Genomic DNA, 18,586 nt, shown 5'->3' on the forward strand with positions numbered 1-18,586 from the left:
GATCAAGATATGTCATAGGTTCCACTTCAATCTCTGTCATTTTGGCTTCGATTGATTCTTGTATCATGTAATAAGATGCATCCATTCTGATAGTGCAGCAAGAGCTGGCCCCAAGTCTGGCATGCTACAGAAAACTTTGCTGTGCAATCCTTCATCTCAGCCACCGGTGTTTCCAGAGGCAAGTCTGAGGCTTTTCCTTTGGATCTTCAAAATATTTTTGTAGACTTCCATCACTTTCTACAAATATTTGTCTGCAAATATTTCAATTCTTCAGAAAGAGAAGATGCTTAGGTTCTAAAACTTTCAAGACTGAAAATAATGGCTTTTTGTAATAAAGACTTGCAAGACAAAAAATAACCAAATGGAAAAATCTGGAGTTAAAAAGCACAACAGGGCTTCCCTGGTGGCACAGTCGTTAAGAATCCGCCTGCCAATTCAGGGGACACAGGTTCGAGCCCTGGTCTGGGAAGATCCCACGTGCCACGTAGCAACTAAGCCCGCGCGCCACAACTACTGAAGCCCGCGCACCTAGAGCCTGTGCTCCGCAACAAAAGAAGCCACCGTGATGAGATGCCCGTGCACCTCAATGTAGAGTTGCCCCTGCTCGCCACAACTAGAGAAAGCCCGCGCGCAGCAACGAAGACCCAACGCAGCCAAAAATAAAATAAATAAATAAATTTATATTAAAAAAAAGCTCAACAAATGAAATAAAAAATCCACAAGATTCTGGTCCTAGAGCAACTGGACATCCACGTGCAAAAAATTAATCTGGGGGAGTGGGGTGAATTGGGAGATTGGGACTGACATATATACACTACTATGTATAAAATAGATAACTAGTGAGAACCTACTGTATAGCACAGGGAAATCTACTCAATGCTCTGTGGTGACCTAAATGGGAAGGAAATCTAAAAAAAAGGGGATATATGTATATGTATGACTGATTCACTTTGTTGTACAGCAAGAAACTAACACAACATTATAAAGCAACTATACACCAATAAAAACTAATAAAAAATTAATCTAGACACAAACCTTACACCCTTCATAAAAATTAACTGAAAATGGATCAGACCTCAATATAAAATGCAAAACTATAAAACTTCTGCAAGATAACATAGCAGGAAATCTAGATGACCTTTGGGTGGGCGATGACTTTTGAGATACAAAACCAAAGGCACGATCCATGAAAGAAATAATTGATAAGCTGGACTTCATTAAAATTAATAACTTCTGCTCTGGGAAAGGCACTGTCAAGAGAATAAAAAGACAAGATACAAACTGAGAAAATATTGGCAAAAGACATATCTGATAAAGAACAGTTATCCAAAACAAACAAAGATCTATTAAAACTCAACAACAAGAGGGACTTCCCTGGTGGCCCAGTGGGTAAGACTCTGCATTCCCAGTGCAGGGGGCCCGCGTTCAGTCCCTAGTCGGGGAAATAGATCCCGCATGCATGCCACAACTAAGAGTCCGCATGCCGCAACGAAGATCCCATGTGCCACAACTAAGACCCAGTGCAGCCAAAATAAATAAATATTAAAAAAACAAAAAACAAAAACCTCAACAACAAGAGAACAAACCACGTGATTTTAAAATAAGCCGAAGTTGTCTTTCTCCCCAGCCATCCTGGTGGCTGCTCTGGGCTGGGGGAGTCCTGCTCCTAAGGCAAGATGCTGGCCACGAAGAAGACGAAAAAGTCGCTGGGGTTGATCAACTCTAGGCTCCAAATCATTATGAAAAGTGGAAAGTACCTGCTGGGGTACAAGCAGACTCTGAAAATGATCGGACAAGGCAGAGCAAAACTGGTCATCCTTGCCAACAACTGCCCAGCCTTGAGGAAATCTGATATAGAGTGTTATGCCATGTTGGCCAAAACTGGTGTCCATCACTACAGTGGCAATAATATTGAATTGGACACAGCATGTGGAAAATACTACAGAGTATGCACACTGGCTATCATTGATCCAGGTGATTCTGATATCATTAGAAGCACGCCAGAACAGACTGGTGAAGAGTAAATCATGAACAATTTTTCTTTAATAAAACTGGCCCAGGAAAAAAAAAAGAAACAAAAAACCCAAAAAATATTTATAAAAAAATAAAAAACATGCTGATAGAAACTAAAGAAGACCTACATAAATGGAAATAAATCCTGCATTCATGGATTAGAAGACTTGATATTGTTAAGATGTCAGTATACCCTAAAAGTAACCTACAGATTCAATATAATCAAATTACATGAATCAAACTTACCAACAGTCTTTTTTGCAGAAATAGAAAGTACAGAATTTGTACATGTGTCAATTTACAAAGATTCCTAAGATAGCTCAACTATGAAAGGCTAGAATCTGACAGTACATCTAGAAGGCTATACTAGGTGCAACATAAAAACAAATTGAAACAATTTTTTCTACAAAGATTATAAGGGTTTACTATAAAAACTTTATCTCAATAAATTAGACAACTTACATGAACTGGATAAATTCTTAGAAATTTATAGAAAGACACAAATTACTAAAACTAGCTCAGGGACTTTGCAGACGTAATTAAGGATATGGACCTTGAGATAGAGAGATTATCCTGAATTATCCAGGTGGAGCCAATCTAGCAAATGACCACTTAAAATAAGAGAAATTTTCGTGGCTGTGGTCAGAGAGAGATGTGATGACAGTAGGTGGGTCAGAGGGATACATGTTGTTGGCTTTGAAAAGGAGAAAGGGGACCATGAGCCAAGGAAGGCAGGCAGCCTCTAGAAGCTGGAAAAGACAAGGAAACAAACTCTCCCCAAAGCCTCGAGAAGGAACCCCAACACTGCTGATACCTTGATTTCAGCTACTTTGACCCAATTTGGACTTCTGACCCACAGAACTGTAAGATGATAAATTTGTGTTGTTTTAAGCCACTAAGTTTGTGGTAATTTGTTATGGCATTAATAGAAAACTAGTACAATTATCCTGATACCAAGGCCAAACGAAGACATCATAAGAAAACAAAAATTTAGACCAATATCCCTCCTAAATATAGATGCAAAAGTCCTCAACAAAATATTAACAAACTGAATAAGCAACATATAAAAAGGATTATGCTCAATGACCAAATGGAATTTAATCCTAGAATGCAAGGTTGGTTCAACATCTGAAAATCAATTGATGTAATACATCATATTAATAAATAAAGAACATAAACCACATGATCCTCTCAATATATGAAGTAAAAATATCTGACAAAATCCAACCCTTATTCATGATAAAAACTCTGAATACTCAAAAAATATAAGGTAAGTTTTTCAAACTGATGAAGAGCATCTACAAGAAAATCTACAGCTAACATCCTACTTAAATGGTCAAAGACTCCAGTGCTTTGCTCCTAAGATCAGGAACACCACTTCTACTCAACATTGTACTGAAAGTTCTAGCCAGTACAATCAGGCAGCAAAAAGAAATAAAAGGCATAGAGACTGGAAAGGAAGAAATGAAACTCTATTCACAGAAACATGATCCTACATGTTTAAAATCCTAAGGAATTCACACAAAATCACTAGGACTAATAGACGAGTTCCACGGGTCACGGGATCCAAGATTAATATACAAAATTCAATTTTATTTCTACATACGAGCAATGAACAACCTGAAAATGACATTAGCAAAGCAATTTCACTTGCAAGAGCATCAAAAAGAATAAAGTACTCAGGAATACATTGAAGAAAAGAAGTGCAAGACTTTCACCCTGAAAACTACAAACATTGCTAAGAGAAACTAAAGAAGACCTAAATAATTGAAAAGCAATTCTAAGTGTGATTAAATATTGTTAAGATGGCAGTTCTCTGCACCTTGATCTATAGAGTCAATGCAATTTCCATCAAGACCAGGAAATCTTTTTTTTTCCCCAGAAATTGACAAGCTGATCTTAAAAATTATATAGAAAGACAAAGGACCCAGAACAACAACAACAACAACAAAAATCTTGAAAACTAAGAACAAAGTTGAAAGACACACGTTTCCCAATTGCAAAACTGACCATAAAGCTGACCATAAATCAAAAGAATGTGGTCCTGGCATAAGGAGAGACATATAGATCAATGGAACAGAATTGAAAGTCCAGAAACAAATCTGTACAAATCTGTTAATTTTTTACAGAGGTGTTATGACAGACAGTTTAAAATGTTATTCAAGCAAAACCTGACCTAGGTGTTTCTGTGGAGGCATTTTGTAGATGAAGTCCATAATCATTTGACTTTAGGTAAAGGAAAATATCCTACATGACCTGGGTGGGCCTAATTCAATCCACTGAAAGGCCTTAAGAGCACAGCTGAACCTTCCCTGAAGAAGAAACTCTATCTATGGATAACTCATGACAGAGGTTCAGCCTGCCATTTCCAACTCCGGCCCTAAGATTTTTTTAACTTGCCTAGTTAGCCCCTACAGTCTTGTAAACTGATTTCTAGAAATTCCTTAAAATATATCTCTCACTGATTTTTTTTTCTCTGGTCGGACCCTAACTGACACAGGGGTCAAGGCAAGTCAATGAGGAAAGGATAGTCTTTTCAAAAAATGGTGCTGGGACAATTGGATATTGACTTGTAAAAAGATTAATTTAGACCCTCATCTCACAGCATGTACAAAAATTAGTACAAAAATGGTTCATAGACCTAAATATAAGAGCTAAGAACATAAAACCATTTAGAATAAAACATAGAATAGGACTTCCCGGGTGGTGCAGTGCTTAAGAATCCGCCTGCCAATGCAGGGACACAGGTTCGAGCCCTGGTCTGGGAAGATCCCACATGCTGCGGAGCAATTAAGCTCGTGCGCCACAACTACTGAACCTGGGCACTACAACTACTGAGCTCTCGCTCTACAGCCTGCGAGCCACACTACTGAGCCGGGCACCTAAAGCCCGTGCTCCGCAACAAGAGAAGCCACCACGATGAGAAGCCTGCACACCGCAACAAAGAGTAGCCCCCACTCACTGCAACTAGAGAAACCCCACATGCAGCAACAAAGACCCAATTCAGCCAAAAATAAATATATAAATAAATACAATTATTTTAAAAAAAAACATAGAAAAACCTTTATGATCCTGGATTAAGCAGAGTTCTTAGATACATCAAAGGCATGATCCATTCCAGAAAAAAGAAATTTGACTTCATAAAAATTAAAAACTAAAAAAAAAAAAAAACCTTTTGCACTTCAAAAGACGTTTTTTAAGGGAACTATACTCACTATCTTGTAATCACCCATAGTGGAAGAGAATGTAAAAAAAGAATATATATACATATACACACACACACACATATATATATAATTGAATCACTTTTTTGTACATCTGAAACTAATGTAACATTGTAAATCAACTATATTTCAATAAAAATATTTTAAAAACAAAAAATATATTTTTAAATCATGAAAATTAAAAACAACCTATAGACTGGAAGAAAATATATATTTGCATATTGTATATTGATAAAAGACTTATAGCCCAAATATATAAAGATCAACTCAATAATAAGACAAACAACTCGAATAATAGAAATGGCTGATAAGCACATGGAAAAATGCCCAGTACCGTTAGTTATTAGGGAAATGCAAAGTAAAACCACACATTAGTATCGCTGTAATAAAAAAGACTGTCAGTAACAAGTTTTGGCAGGGATGTGAAGAAACTGTGACCCTCATACACTGCTGGTGGAATGAAAAATGGTGCAGCCACTTTGGAAAGCAGTTTGGCAGTTTCTTTAAAAATTAAATTAAAAAAATTTTTTTATATGACTCAGCAATTCCACTCCTTGGTATTGATTCAGGATAAATAAAAACACATGTCCATACAAAGAAATTTTTGGCAAATGTTCCTTGCACCATTTATGCATAAGAGCCAAAAAATGGAAACAATCCAAATGTCCATTAACTGGTGAACGAGTAAACGAAATGTCTTTGATCCATTTAATGGAGTACTATTTAGCAATAGAAAGAAAGACACCAACTGCCGATATGTCCTAGGGCATGGGTGAACCTCAAAAACGCGCTAAGTGAAAGAAGTCAGATGCAAAAAGCTACAAAAGATTCCATTTGTATGAAATGCTTTTTTATTTTTTATTTAAGATTTTTTTTTGGATGTGGACCATTTTTAAAGTCTTTATTGAATTTGTTACAATATTGCTTCTGTTTTATGTTTTTTTTGATTTTCGGCTGCGAGGCATGTGGGTTCTTAGCTCCCCAGCCAGGGATCGAACCTGCACCCCTTGCATTGGAAGGCAAACTCTTGACCTCTGGACCACCAGGGAAGTCCCCTGAAATTCTTTCTTAAAAAGGCAAACCTATAGAGGCAGAAAGAGGATTAGTGGTTGTCTGAGAAACGGGTAGAAACAGGGGTTCATGGAAAATGAGCAGGATGGATCTTTCTGGATGATGGAAATATTCTAAACCTGAATTGTGGTGATATTTGCACAGTTCTGCAAATTTACTAAAAATCAATAAATTATCGGACTTCCCTGGTGGTACACTGGTTAAGAATCCGCCTGCCAATGCAGGGGACACGGGTTTGAGCCCTGGTCCGGGAAGATCCCACATGCTGCAGAGCAACAAAGTCACTGCGCCGCAACTACTGAAGCCCTCCCGCCTAGAGCCCGTGCTCTGCAACGAGAGAAGCCACTGCAATGAGAAGCCTGCGCACCACAAGGAAGAGTAGTCCCCGCTCAAGGCAACTAGAGAAAGCCCGCGCACAGCAATGAAGACCCAACCCAGCCAAAAATAAATAAATAAATAAATAATTTTTTAAAAATAAAAATAAATTGTCCACTTAAAACGAGTATATTTTGTGGTATGGAAGTGATACCTCAATCAAGCTGTTTTTTTAAAAATTAACAAACAAGAAAGCTACAAAATAAAAAACAAACTAAACCAGACTGTTTAGGGTTATAAATTTAGGTGGTTGAAGTATGAAGAATACAAGGTGGTAGGGACTTCCCTGGTGGTCCACTGGTTAAGACTCCGTGCTCCCAATGCAGGGGGCCTGGGCTCGATCCCTGTGGGAACTAGATCCCGCATGCCACAACTAAAAATCCCGCATGCCACAATGAAGATCCCGAGTACCGCAACGAAGACCCAGTGCAACCAAATAAATAAATATTAAAAAGAAAAAACAAAAAACACCAAGGTGGTAATTATCTTGAAATTTGGGTGGTTATCGAGTGGGATGGGGGAGAGGCACCAGGGAGGGGTGGGGGTGGGAGCCAGTGAGTAGAGGGGAGGCTAGGGGCTCCTAGGAGACTGACCACGTCCTGTTTCTTGACCTAGATGGTGAGCACATGAGTGCTTGCTTTACAGTAAAACTTTTTAATTTTATTTATGTATTTATTTATATATATATTTTGCCATACCACATGGCTTGCAGGATCTTAGTTCCCCTACCAGGGATTGAACCTGGGCCACGGCAGTGAAAACACCGAGTGCGCTGGACGGCCAGAGAATTCCCATAAAACTTTAAATATATATTTTGTTTTATACACGTTTCTTGACATATGTTATATTACACAATAGTAACCCTTTACAATACCAACCAAAAAACGTACTGTTTCTGGGAATAAATCTAACAAAAACGAGCAGGACCTGTCTGCAGCAAATTACAAACTTTACTGAAAAACATTAAATCAACCCTTAATAAGTGTACGGTAGTGCAAAGGGATCATTATTCCCCAAACTGATTTGTAGAGTCAATGCAATTCTGATCAAATCCTAAAAGGTTTTTCAAAGAATTTGACAAAATCAAATTAAAAACAAGCCCAAGAAGAGCCACATGACTCTTCAAGAATAATGATATCCCACTAGCTATTATGGCTTCTGCAGACTTATAAAGCTGTAACTATCAGGACAGCATGATCTTGGCCCAGGGAAAACAAACTGATCCACAAAAGGCAATAGAGAGCCCAGAACAGTCCACAGGCACATACACAACCTGGAACACTGATTATAGAGCATCTGAAAAAGAAGGAACTAGTTCATAAATAAATCAATAAAATAAAATATCAAAATCAATACAAATGAAATATAATAATAATATCTGATATGCAGGGTTGAAACAAAGGGACAGAGTTAAAGTACTTGGACAAGAATAGCCCTTAGGTTGGAGAGGGCTAAATGGGAGCCCATGTGATGGAAAGTCCCTTCACTGCTCCAGTGAGGATATAAGATGAGTTAGATTAGGTGTTCGTGGTATAACTGCCAACCAATTAAGGAGAAAAATGGAACACTGGGCATTGGAGGGTACCACTACAAAAAGAAGTGAGAAATAAGAAAAAAGAAGCATAGAAAAAACTGGACAACTAAAAGGCACAAAATAAAGTCACAAAAAGAAGTTTAAGTTGTGGAATTAATTACAGAACGCTCAGTTAAAGTTGGAGTCAGGACAGGTCTGTAGGGAGCTCTCTCCACGAATATGCATGTCAGTTACCCCAAACAGGAAGAGATTTCCGCCTACATCTTGGACAGGAAGGTGCCTCTACTTACCATCAGTCAGGAGGAAGGAAACTTCCCTCCACCCCCGACAGACCAGCCAATCAGAGACTGCAGGGGCTCAGTCAATGGGAAGCCTCCATTGAACCCCCAGCTCCTCCAATGGAATCTTTGGTTATCACAGCCCCTCCCTACTCCCCCTTTTCCCTATAAAAGCAAGTTCTCTCTCCTTGTTCTCTGGATTTGGCTTTTTTGTCTGCCATAGTTTCCATATCCCAAATTGCAATTCCTCTGCTATTCCCGAATAAACTCGCTTTCGCTGATAAAATAACTGGCTACCATTTATTAAAGTTGATATATTTATAGGGTGTCAGAAGTGGGATCTGAAGGAGGCGAACCCCAAGAGATGACGGGCCCTGGAATGGAGCGAGGTACCCACACTGTGAGCCCTACATGCTCATCACTTCCCTGAGTCTCTTCTTGGATTCCAAACTGCTCTTTTTGCGTTTTGAGTTCTCTGGTTTTTTTCGGGATCTGGAAAGGCTTTGTCCTTTCAGGGGAGAGGTTTCATCCTTTCTGGTTCAAGGTTTCGCCCTTGGTGAGTACTCAGTTGTTTTCTGGAGTGTGCAAGAGTGAAGGGGATCGAGCTAACTGGAATCCAATAATTTGCTTTATTCCTTTTGGAATCTGGGCTAGGACTCCAGCAACTTTCTTGGGTTTCCAGGAGAACGTAAGGAAAAGGGATCCTGGTCATCTAAATGCTCTGAGGGCAGCCCTCCCTCAGGGACTCTGGCAGGTTCATGTTTGGAAGCTATGGACCCTGACATGCTCATATCTCTTTCCCCTGACATGCTCATTTTTAACTAAGTGGGCTGAACCAACTAAAAGTAATCCAGAATTATTATGGCCATTACAGGGAACTTTCAATCTTCCCAGACTTGTTTTTCTTAAGATTAAATTGGAGAACTGTGGTTCTAAAATTTTATTTTATTTAATTTATTATTTTTAAAATTAATTTATTTATTTTTGGCTGCATTGGGTCTCCGTTGCTGTGCGGGTTTTCTCTAGTTATGGCGAGGGGGGCTACTCTTCATTGCAGTGCACAGGCTTCTCATTGTGGTGGTTTCTCTTGTTGTGGAGCACGGGCTCTAGGCGCACGGGCTTCAGCAGTTGTGGCATGTGGGCTCAGTAGTTGTGGCTCGTGGGCTCTAGAGCACAGGCTCAGTAGTTGTGGTGCACGGGCTTAGTTGCTCCACGGCATGTGGGATCTTCCCGGACCAGGGCTCGAACGCGTGTCCCCTGCATTGGCAGGCGGATTCTTAACCACTGCGCCACCAGGGAAGTCCTCTTCTCAATATTAAAAGAGCTAAGTTTTGCTTACGACTATGTAACCTCTTGTATTTGCCTTTGAAATCTTTTATTGTTACTTTGGTCAGACCGATAATTAAGTATCATTTCATAATGATCTGTGGTCCTGTTTGGTCAAATGTCCAAAACCTTTTGTTACTTTTGACAAACTTCCCCCAAATCAAGTTCTAAATGAAGTCTTGCTGACCTTGCACTAACTGGGCTCTTCCAGAGGGCCCCTGGAGAATCTCAAAGGATTTGTCCCTCACCTGGTAAAATGCTTAACTAATCAGGCTTATTTGATGAGCTAGATTACATGGGAAGCTTGTAATAGGCTTCTAAATAAGAAGGAATACAGAATCTTTTAACCTTATAGTTGTATAAGTACATATTAGCATGTGCTCAAAAATCATATGAAATTGCTAAATTCTGAGATGTCCTGATATAATGTTATTGGTCATGATTTTTGGTTTGTTTTTGTTTTTTGGTTTTTTTGGTCGTGCTGCATGGCTTGCAGGATCTTAGTTACCCGGGCCCCAGCAGTGAAAGTGCCAAGCCCTAACCACTGGACCACCAGGGAATTTCCAACCGCTCACCACTTTAAACATATGTCATAGAGATAAGCTGATCCCCTTGCCACTCCCATTATAACGAATTCTCATCAGATTTTTAATAATGGGCATTTTCAAGTCTTTCTGTCATTATAGTTACTGCTTTACTCTGATGCTTCTGCAAATGTTCCTCTTTAAAGAGATTCATGGAAAGGACTCTGATGGGTACTCTGAAACACAGTTTTCTTTCTTATAACTTTAAGATCATACGACTGAGCTGTGTAAGAATTTCTAAAACTCTAATGGAAAACCAATTGCTTTCATGTTTTGTTTTCCTTTTCTCCTCTCCTTTAAGCTGTCTATAACTTAAAACAATTTGGTAAAGTGTATCTTGGCATCAAAGGTTGAAGCACTTACATTTTCTCCCTACCTGGTCCCTCAAGAGTTCTGAAACTCTTATTAAATATTTTTGTTTTTCATGACAGTGGACATATGTGCACACGTTCAATGGAGTCTGTCGTCCCTGAACAGGACACGCAAAGCACGTGGCTCCTGCTTCTTTGATCCGAGCTGAGAAAGGGAGAAATACTTCTGCATTGTAAAGGCCTCATTGCTTCTACTGAAAATAACCAGTTGGGCAATTCCCTGGCGGTCCAGTGGTTAGGACTCCGTGCTCTCACTGCCGCGCGCCCAGGTTCGATCCCTGGTGGGGGAGCTAAGATCGTGCAAGCCACATGGTGTGGCCAAAAAAAAAAAAAAGTTTAAGAAAATAACTAGTTAGGATTAACGTATACACACTACTATACATAAAATAGATAACCAACTCAATATTTTATAATAACCTATAAGGGAAAAGAATCTGGAAAAGAACGTGTGTGTGTGTGTAACGAATCACTTTGCTGTCCACCTGAAACTAACACAACATTGTAAATCAAGTATACTTCAATTAAATTAAAAAACAAAACTAAAAAAGAAAGAAAGAAAATCACCAGGCTCTGGCAGAGCACTCCTTTTGCAGCGCACTCCCGGAAGACCAAGACCCCGAACACCACAGCCCACAGCCCCGAGATTCTGGGTACTGGAAAAGGCACCTCCAAAAGGACTCTCTCCAGCCTTGCCAGAAGGGCCCCATCAAGTCCTGTTGACTAACCCTTGTGCCACCAAACTCCAGAGAGGGGACTCCTGGGTTCAGTGTCACATCTAAAGGAGGCACCAAATCCCAACTGGACCTGCACACTCTCTGGCGACCTGAAGATAACGCCCATTAGGACCTGAAGCAGAGGACATCTGAGGCCAACAGCTTTCCCAAAACGTCTGGACCAGGCCTGTATACCTTTATTTCAATACAGTCCCTCACCTTGTTCCTCCCTCCCTTCTATGGAAGGACAACACCCTCATTCGTATTTCCCAGTCCCTGAAGAAAGGGGGAAACCTCTCTGATTGCTCGATTTGCCACTGGAATCCTCAGCTGGCCCAGCATAGCAATGGCCCTTTGGTTCAGCCTATAAGTAATTTCACTGGGGTTCCAGATGCTGCTGTCTGTCCAAATTGTTCTGCAGGCCCATTTTATAGAGTTAGGGAGCTAAGCTCACCTAAATTTATTCCTTGCTTCAATTTGACCCAACCCTGGGATAGGAAAACACGATCTTTTGAATATCTGCATGAAAAGTTCAACGGAGCTGGCAATGCAAGTTGAGTCATCTGTAAACTTGCTGACTTATCTGTACATCTAGGTAACTTCCTGTTGGGTAACAACAAAATTTCCGAGCCTTGGCTAAGTAATGCCAGTGCCTCTGTGCCAATGAAGGAACCCATAGATTCCATCACTCATGTGGAGGCTTTATGTGCACCCCCTGGTTTCACCTTCATATGTGGAAGTTTGGGGGATGGCCTTTATGCTTGGGCAGCCCATTGTCTTGATGGCTGGAGAACACAGGACGGCGTGCTCTTCTGTATTCACTGTCCTGTTCTCCTGACATAACTGAACAGAAGCCTCACGTTGCTCCGTCCCATTAAACCTCTATAACTGCCTTAAGCAAGAACTTCCAGCAGGCCTAAGAGATTCTGCCTTTGCCTCTGTAGGGAGAGCTTTCCTCCCACGGAGGGGAGTGAGCACCAATGAACGTATGATGAGGAATCTCTCCCTGACACTAGGCGAGTGAGCCAACTCCGGAGCCAAAGCAGTTTCAGCTCAGTGACGGTCACTTAACTCATCGGCCAAGGTGGTTTCGGGTAACCACGAGCCTGCGATTACCTACTTGCTGAGCAAGGAAGTGTCTGCAGTAGCAAACCCCTCTTGCTGCAAGTGGTTAAATGCCTCTGGGGAAGTAGAGACCCAATGACATAAAACTAAAGAGCGAGCGCATTGGTTAGAGCAATATCACCGGACAACCTGCTGTCTTCTCGGTGTATTCAGCTGGATACCTGCAGGTCTGGCTCCTGGTTTAGAACCATCGTGCAAACTGCCCATCCCTCGCAGCCCCCAGGGAGCCCTGGAGCTGGGAGAAAGCCAGCCTTTCCGGGCAGGACGTGCCCCCTCCCCACCCTTCCCGTTGGGGCCCAGGGACCGCGTGCCGGCTCGGCAGGTCAGCCGCTTCCCTGTGCCGGGATAGGCTCCTCTTCCTGACAGACCTCAGCCCATCCAGGTCTGCAGCCGACCACCATGACCACCACGAAGCGAATGGATGGCGGCGAGGCGGCTCTGATCGTGCGGGACCCTCAGGGATGGGGGGGGGGTCTGCCAGGGTCTCTAGAGACACCAGCCCCCCTGGTCCTTGAGGTTCTGGGAGGACAGGGGTTGGGCTGAGCTCGGCGGTGGGGGCCTGGAGCTCCCGGCACAGTCCACGCTGGTGGTGCCTCCACCCTGACCCACCCTCCCCTCGGCCCCTCTTCTCAGGACATGTTGTTGCCCCCCAGTTGTGCTCCTGTCCCCCCACCTCCCAGGCTGCGCCCTCCTCCTCCCGGGTGGGTGGGGCCATGCTGACCCGCGTGCCCACCAAGCGACAGCACTGAACCCACCTCGCCCCCCTTGGGAGCCCAGCCCAGGAGGTGCCCCAAGGCTTGGCGCTCACCCGCCCCAGGCAGCCAGCACGGCTCCTGCAGTCCTGCTCGGGGAGACATGAGCCTGCAGAGCCAGGGTTGGGGAGAAGCCAGGATGGCAAGCATGAGGCCCCACCCCAGGCCTGGGAAGCAGTGGACCCCTGCGGTCTGAGGCATCCCTACTCACAGGCCTCCCCCGAGTTCAGCACCCTGGAGCAGGTTGGTGGGCAGCGCAGGGGGATCCAGGAGGTCAGGGACCCCGACTTGGACCCACCTCCTACTGCTGTCACCCTGAGAGAGTCCCCCTTCCGGAGCATTTAGGGGATTCCGCTGGACCAGCTCATTGGGTGGAGCCCCCCACCCATCCCTTTGCCTCCCGGGGAGCTCCTGGGCCCAAGATGCCATGAGAAGTCCATGCAGACCCACGGGATTCTTGCAGTGGAGAAGCATCCGGGACTTTAGGCCCCCGAGGTGCGCAGGTGTGTGTTCGGCTGCTGCAGGCACCCGAACGAGTCGTGGTCACATCCGACTCTGCAGGGGACCAGCTGTGTGTCCCTGGGGTCTGCTCACCCGCTCTGCCGTCATCTATCCTCTGTCCCACGGGGACATACCTACCCACTCCTGAGGAGCCAGCCCTGTGGGACATACTGGCACTGAAGAATGCAGGCTGAATTAAGGACCAGCAGGTGGCAGATTGGGGCTCTGAGGGGGGTTGGAATTGGCAGAGGAACTCAGAGCTGACCCAGCCCCAACGGTCTCCCCAGGTCCCAGTGAGAACCGGCGGAGGGCCATGGACAGATTTATTCGGGGCTTAGAGGCCTGGGGCAAATCCACAGGGTCCCCTCCCTCCAACTGCCACTATCAAACCAACGTCCCGTCGTGCCCGTGGGCGTCCACTGCGTCCGGCGGCGCCTGCGCTACAAGAGGTTCACCGTGGCCACCACCTGCTTGCAGCCAGTGACGGCGAACTCGCGGCCAGCCACGCGGTAGTAGCTGAGCTGCGCGGCCAGGAGCTCGGCGCGGGCCTGCTCCGGGAAGAAGCCCTCCCCGGCCATCTCGTCCCGGAAGCAGTTGACCACATCCCCCTTGTCCAGCAGCAGGAAGGGCACGATGGCCGCGGCCTGCCACAGCGGGTGGTCGCGCACCAGGAGCGCCCTCAGGCTGGCGCGCAGCTCCTCCTCGGCCTGTGCCGCCACCGCCGCGGCCCCGGCCCCGTGGGCGCCGTCTGGGCGCAGGGCCAGCGTGCGGGACGCGTTCTGCAGCACGAAGCGCGTGACCTCCGCGCCGCCGTTGCCGCTGAGAAGCACGTAGATGGCGTTGTGGAAGTGGTGCGAGCGCTGCGGCTGCAGGAAGCCGTGCAGCTCGTCCAGCAGCGCCGGCGGCAGGAGCTCCACGTCGTCCAGCACCAGGAGCGGGGTCTTCTCCTCCGCCTCGGCCCGCGCCACCACGTCGGCCACGCGCCGCGCCAGCTCCTGGCGGCAGTCCTCCGCGGCGCGCGGCTCGGGGCAGTGGTGCCGCGCGTGGTACTGCAGCACGAGCGCGCCGTCCTCGAGCACCGCGCGGAAGTGGCGCGCCAGCAGGCGGCCCACATGGCTCTTGCCCACGCCGCTGGGCCCATGCAGCGCCAGGAGCAGCGGGCGGCTGTGCACGTGCGTGGCCAGGTAGTCCCGCAGCAGCGCCACGACGCGCCGCACGGCCGCCGGCTGGCCGAACACGGCCCGCTGCAGCGCCTTCTCCAGCCCGTCAAGGTCATAGCGCTGCGCGTTGTCATCCAGGTTCTCGATGGCGTTGAGCACCTGGAAGCCCACGATGGCCACAAGCAGCAACAGGCAACGCTGCGCGCGGCTTCGGCGCTCCGCGCGCGGCCGGTACTTGCGCGACGTCTCGGGGTAGAGCACCACGCGGCTGCGCCGGCGCTTCTTTCGCGGCGGTCTCGAGGGCAGCTCCGCCGGGCCGTCGAAGGTGAAAAACTGCGGCTGGTCCGGGTCCGCTCGCGGCGCCCGGGGCTCGGAGTCCACCCTCACGGCCGGAGGCGGGAGGCACCGCTTGCGCAGGAGGCGCACGCGGCGGCGCAGGCGGACCACGGCGCGCACGGGCGCGATCACGCTCGGGCGGGGGGCGACGGGGTCCGCTGCCGCGGGCTCCGGGCTGGGCTGGCCGCGGTCCATGGCGCAGGGGCGGCGCTTGGCATGCAGGTCACCCTCCCTGCAACAGGAAGACGGGGAGGGTCTCCAGACTTCCGCCCGGCCTACGGGGACCCTCCCCCGAGATCTCAGCCCCCCGCACCCCGCGAGGCCCCCCGGAGTGCGGCCCGCTGCCCCGAGGCCAGGGCCTGGTACCGGCCTCGGCCCTCTGACCAGGAAGCGGCTCCCCTCGGGGCCCCAATGCAAATCTCTCGGATCCTCGCATAAACAGCCTCGGGCCTTGAGGAAGTGGCTGCGGGGGGGTGGGGGGGCGGGGGCGCATTTTATCGGGCAGCCGCCGCCCGGGCTTCCTGGAGGAGGAGTCGGAGTCGGTGCCGACCTGGCGCCAATTAGGGGTGGAGCAGGGTCAAGGCCGGACCCCGCCCCTGACGCAGCTCGACTGCCGGGCGCCGGGGGCCCCCCGGTCCCTAGAGGGGGGCGTGGGAAGCAGAGGCCCAAGCATCCCCAGAGTTCAGAGATGCCCCTTTCCCACGAACACTTGGTGGGGGTGGGGGGGCGGTCTGGCCGGAACTTCTGCTTTCCAGAATGTGCCCCTGTCCCCAAGCTGAGCCCAGGCCTCCCAGCATCGCTCTAGTGGGCACACTAATGGAGTTGGGGAAAGGGAGCCCCCTAGAGGCGGGTGGGGTGGGGTGAAAAGAGGGACAGAAAGGCGAGACCCGGAGGAGGAGAGCTGAAGCCACTGAGGGGACAGCTGGAGAAAGTTGGGGTGGATGCCCCCGGCCCTCCCCAGTACCTGCACCTGCGTCAGCTCAGGCTCTCGCTGGCCCGCCCCCAGCCCCCCGGGGCGGCCCCCCGCCCACGCCACAGGCTGGGGTCTGCGACGCAGCAAGCAGAATGTGCTGGCTTCCTGGCGGGGGTCGGGGTGGGGTCCGGGGCCTCACTGGGTCAGCTCAGGCTCAGAGGGGCTGCGACACCTCCCCCGGAGCGGAGGAAGCTCTGGGGAGGTTTCCGCTTCTTTGCAAAGGAAGTGAGTCAGGGGTGTGGCGCGGGCGGGACTCAGGCTGGACGGAGGCACCAGAGGGGGAGGCCTGGCTGACTCGCCCAGGTACCCCGGCCGGCTGGTCACCTACCCTAAAGCCCTCCCAGCACTCCTGACTCAGCCCAGGCCCAGGGCACCCGGTGAGGCCGAGGGCATTGCCTCCCCTGGGGTCCCACATGCCTTTGCTCCTCAGCCTGCCCTCCACAGGACCCCCACCTCCCCAGGGACATCTGCGCCTGACCACCCCCCGCACCCCGCAGGGCCCACACCGAGGGGGATAGGCGTGTCCAGGCTGCTGGTTAGCAGAGGCGGAGGGGGCGGGCAGGGTTCTCTCCCAGCTGGGGTCCTCCAACCCTCTCCCCTCTTCCCCCTGCCCAAGCCCAATCTGGGTGCCCAGAGTAGGGCTTGTTTCCTTTTCCTGACCCTCTTCTACCAGGTCCCGGGCTCCACAGCGCTCCCCCCTCTGCCTCCCCCTTTGTCTTCCCCTGTACCCCGGCCTAGTGCCCCCACCCCAGGACAGGGCAGGAAGTTCTAGAATGGGGGAAAAAAAACCCACGCATGACTCAGGGCCCTGGTCGGAGGGCAAATTTAGAAAGAACTTGGGCCAAGCGTTGGCAGATGGAGACTCTGGACCCTTCCCCGGCCACCAGCTTCATGTGGCCCTGCCCCCACCCCCGTTCCCATCTCTGTGCAGACTGGCCTGCCTGGATGGCCCTCTCCTCCGGAGCGGGTCTGCTAACCAGCAGTAATGCCCCCAGACCAGTCCTGGCCCCGAGCTCAACTGGGTCCCGCGGGCGCTGGCAGTCCTGAGCCCCCACCCTCCAGCCTCCTCGTCCTTCATCCTCCACACTTCTGCCCACACGGGTCCCTCTGCCGAGCATGCCATCCCTCCCCACTTCCTAGCTTCCCTCCACCTCCCTGCCCAACCTGTGTCAGGGAGAAGTCACTCACGGGCTTGGGGGCTCCCGTCCTCCCCAGAATATGGGGCTCCGGCCTGTCCATGTGTGTCCGATGCCCTCCAGCGGGATCACTGAGAAACCACTGCTTCTCTGCTTCCTCCTCTCCAGCTGCGGGCCTGGCTCCCCGAGACCCGCTGCCCCTCTCTGTGCTGGGCCAGGTGCTCAGGGACCCCTCGGGCGTCACCCACCATGTAGCCCCTGCCCAGGCCTTCCTGGAACCAGGACGGAAGGATATCTGTCCAGGTCTCTGCTGGTGCCCCACGGCCCCGGTATGAGGGTGGGGTCCTTTGGGGTCTTCAGGCTTTCTACAGTCTCCCAGCTTCTTCTGACACAGAGAACCCCAGGGGACCCTGACAGGCAGACGCGGGAAAAGGTGCACAGGGGTGGGGCGGGGGCGCTGGCTGGCAGCTGCTTCTGCCAGATGCTGGTCCCAAACCTGCTGGGGTCCAGAGCCCCATCACTGGGTGAGGAGGGGGCCTGTATGTGGGGTGTGGCAGGAGTCAAGAAAGTCATGCCTCAGAGGGCCTGCCCCCAGCGGGGTCAAGGGTAAGCCTGAGCCCTGCACTAAAGCCTGCCTCCTCTGTACTTTCTCCCCCATCTCCAGGGCTGAAGGGGGCCCCACCTGTCCCTACCCTTCAGGACCGAGCCCACCACGCCCGTACGATGCCCTCCCGCCCCTCCCTCCAGCCAGTGCCCCGTCCAGCCCTGTCCCCAGCCCCAAATTCAGGTCCACATCTTCAACCTGGTCTCTGCAGACCCCTCACCTCGCTGCCCACCCCCGACCCCTCCACCTGCCCAGTGTGGGCTCTGAGGTTCCCAAACTGCTGGCCTGGAGGTGGGCAGGGCCCACACCACACACATGCTCCCTCCTCCCCGAGTTCCCGTGTGGGCGCTCCCTTCCTCTCACCAGACCTCCCGCCCCCCAGCCTCCCCACAGCCCTGCCCCGTCCGGCCTCAGGATTCCCGCCTCCCTCGCAGCCCCAGCGGGTCCCTGAGCTCAGCTGCCCCCTCCCACCGGCCCACCTGGGGCTCTCCATCGCTGCAGCCCTCACCA

The 18,586-nt window shown here is 49.2% G+C and overlaps 1 protein-coding gene and 1 pseudogene across 2 annotated transcripts; one reads left to right on the forward strand and one right to left on the reverse strand.

Annotated features, from left to right (window-relative positions):
- Positions 1–455: 455 nt before the first annotated feature.
- Positions 456–14,025, forward strand: LOC309663866 (large ribosomal subunit protein eL30 pseudogene; annotated as a pseudogene). Its single transcript has one exon. The product of its transcript is annotated as a large ribosomal subunit protein eL30 pseudogene (transcript).
- Positions 14,026–14,173: 148 nt separating this feature from the next.
- On the reverse strand, positions 14,174–15,558 carry TOR4A (torsin family 4 member A; the record flags this gene model as incomplete). Its single annotated transcript, XM_082468480.1, has 1 exon — positions 14,174–15,558. One exon carries the CDS (start codon positions 15,556–15,558, stop codon positions 14,308–14,310), a length of 1,251 nt encoding a protein of 416 aa, XP_082324606.1. The 3' UTR covers positions 14,174–14,307.
- Positions 15,559–18,586: the final 3,028 nt, after the last annotated feature.

Source organism: Balaenoptera physalus (assembly GCF_965194825.1).
Source record: "Balaenoptera physalus genome assembly, chromosome: 7".
Taxonomy (NCBI): Eukaryota; Metazoa; Chordata; class Mammalia; order Artiodactyla; family Balaenopteridae; genus Balaenoptera; species Balaenoptera physalus.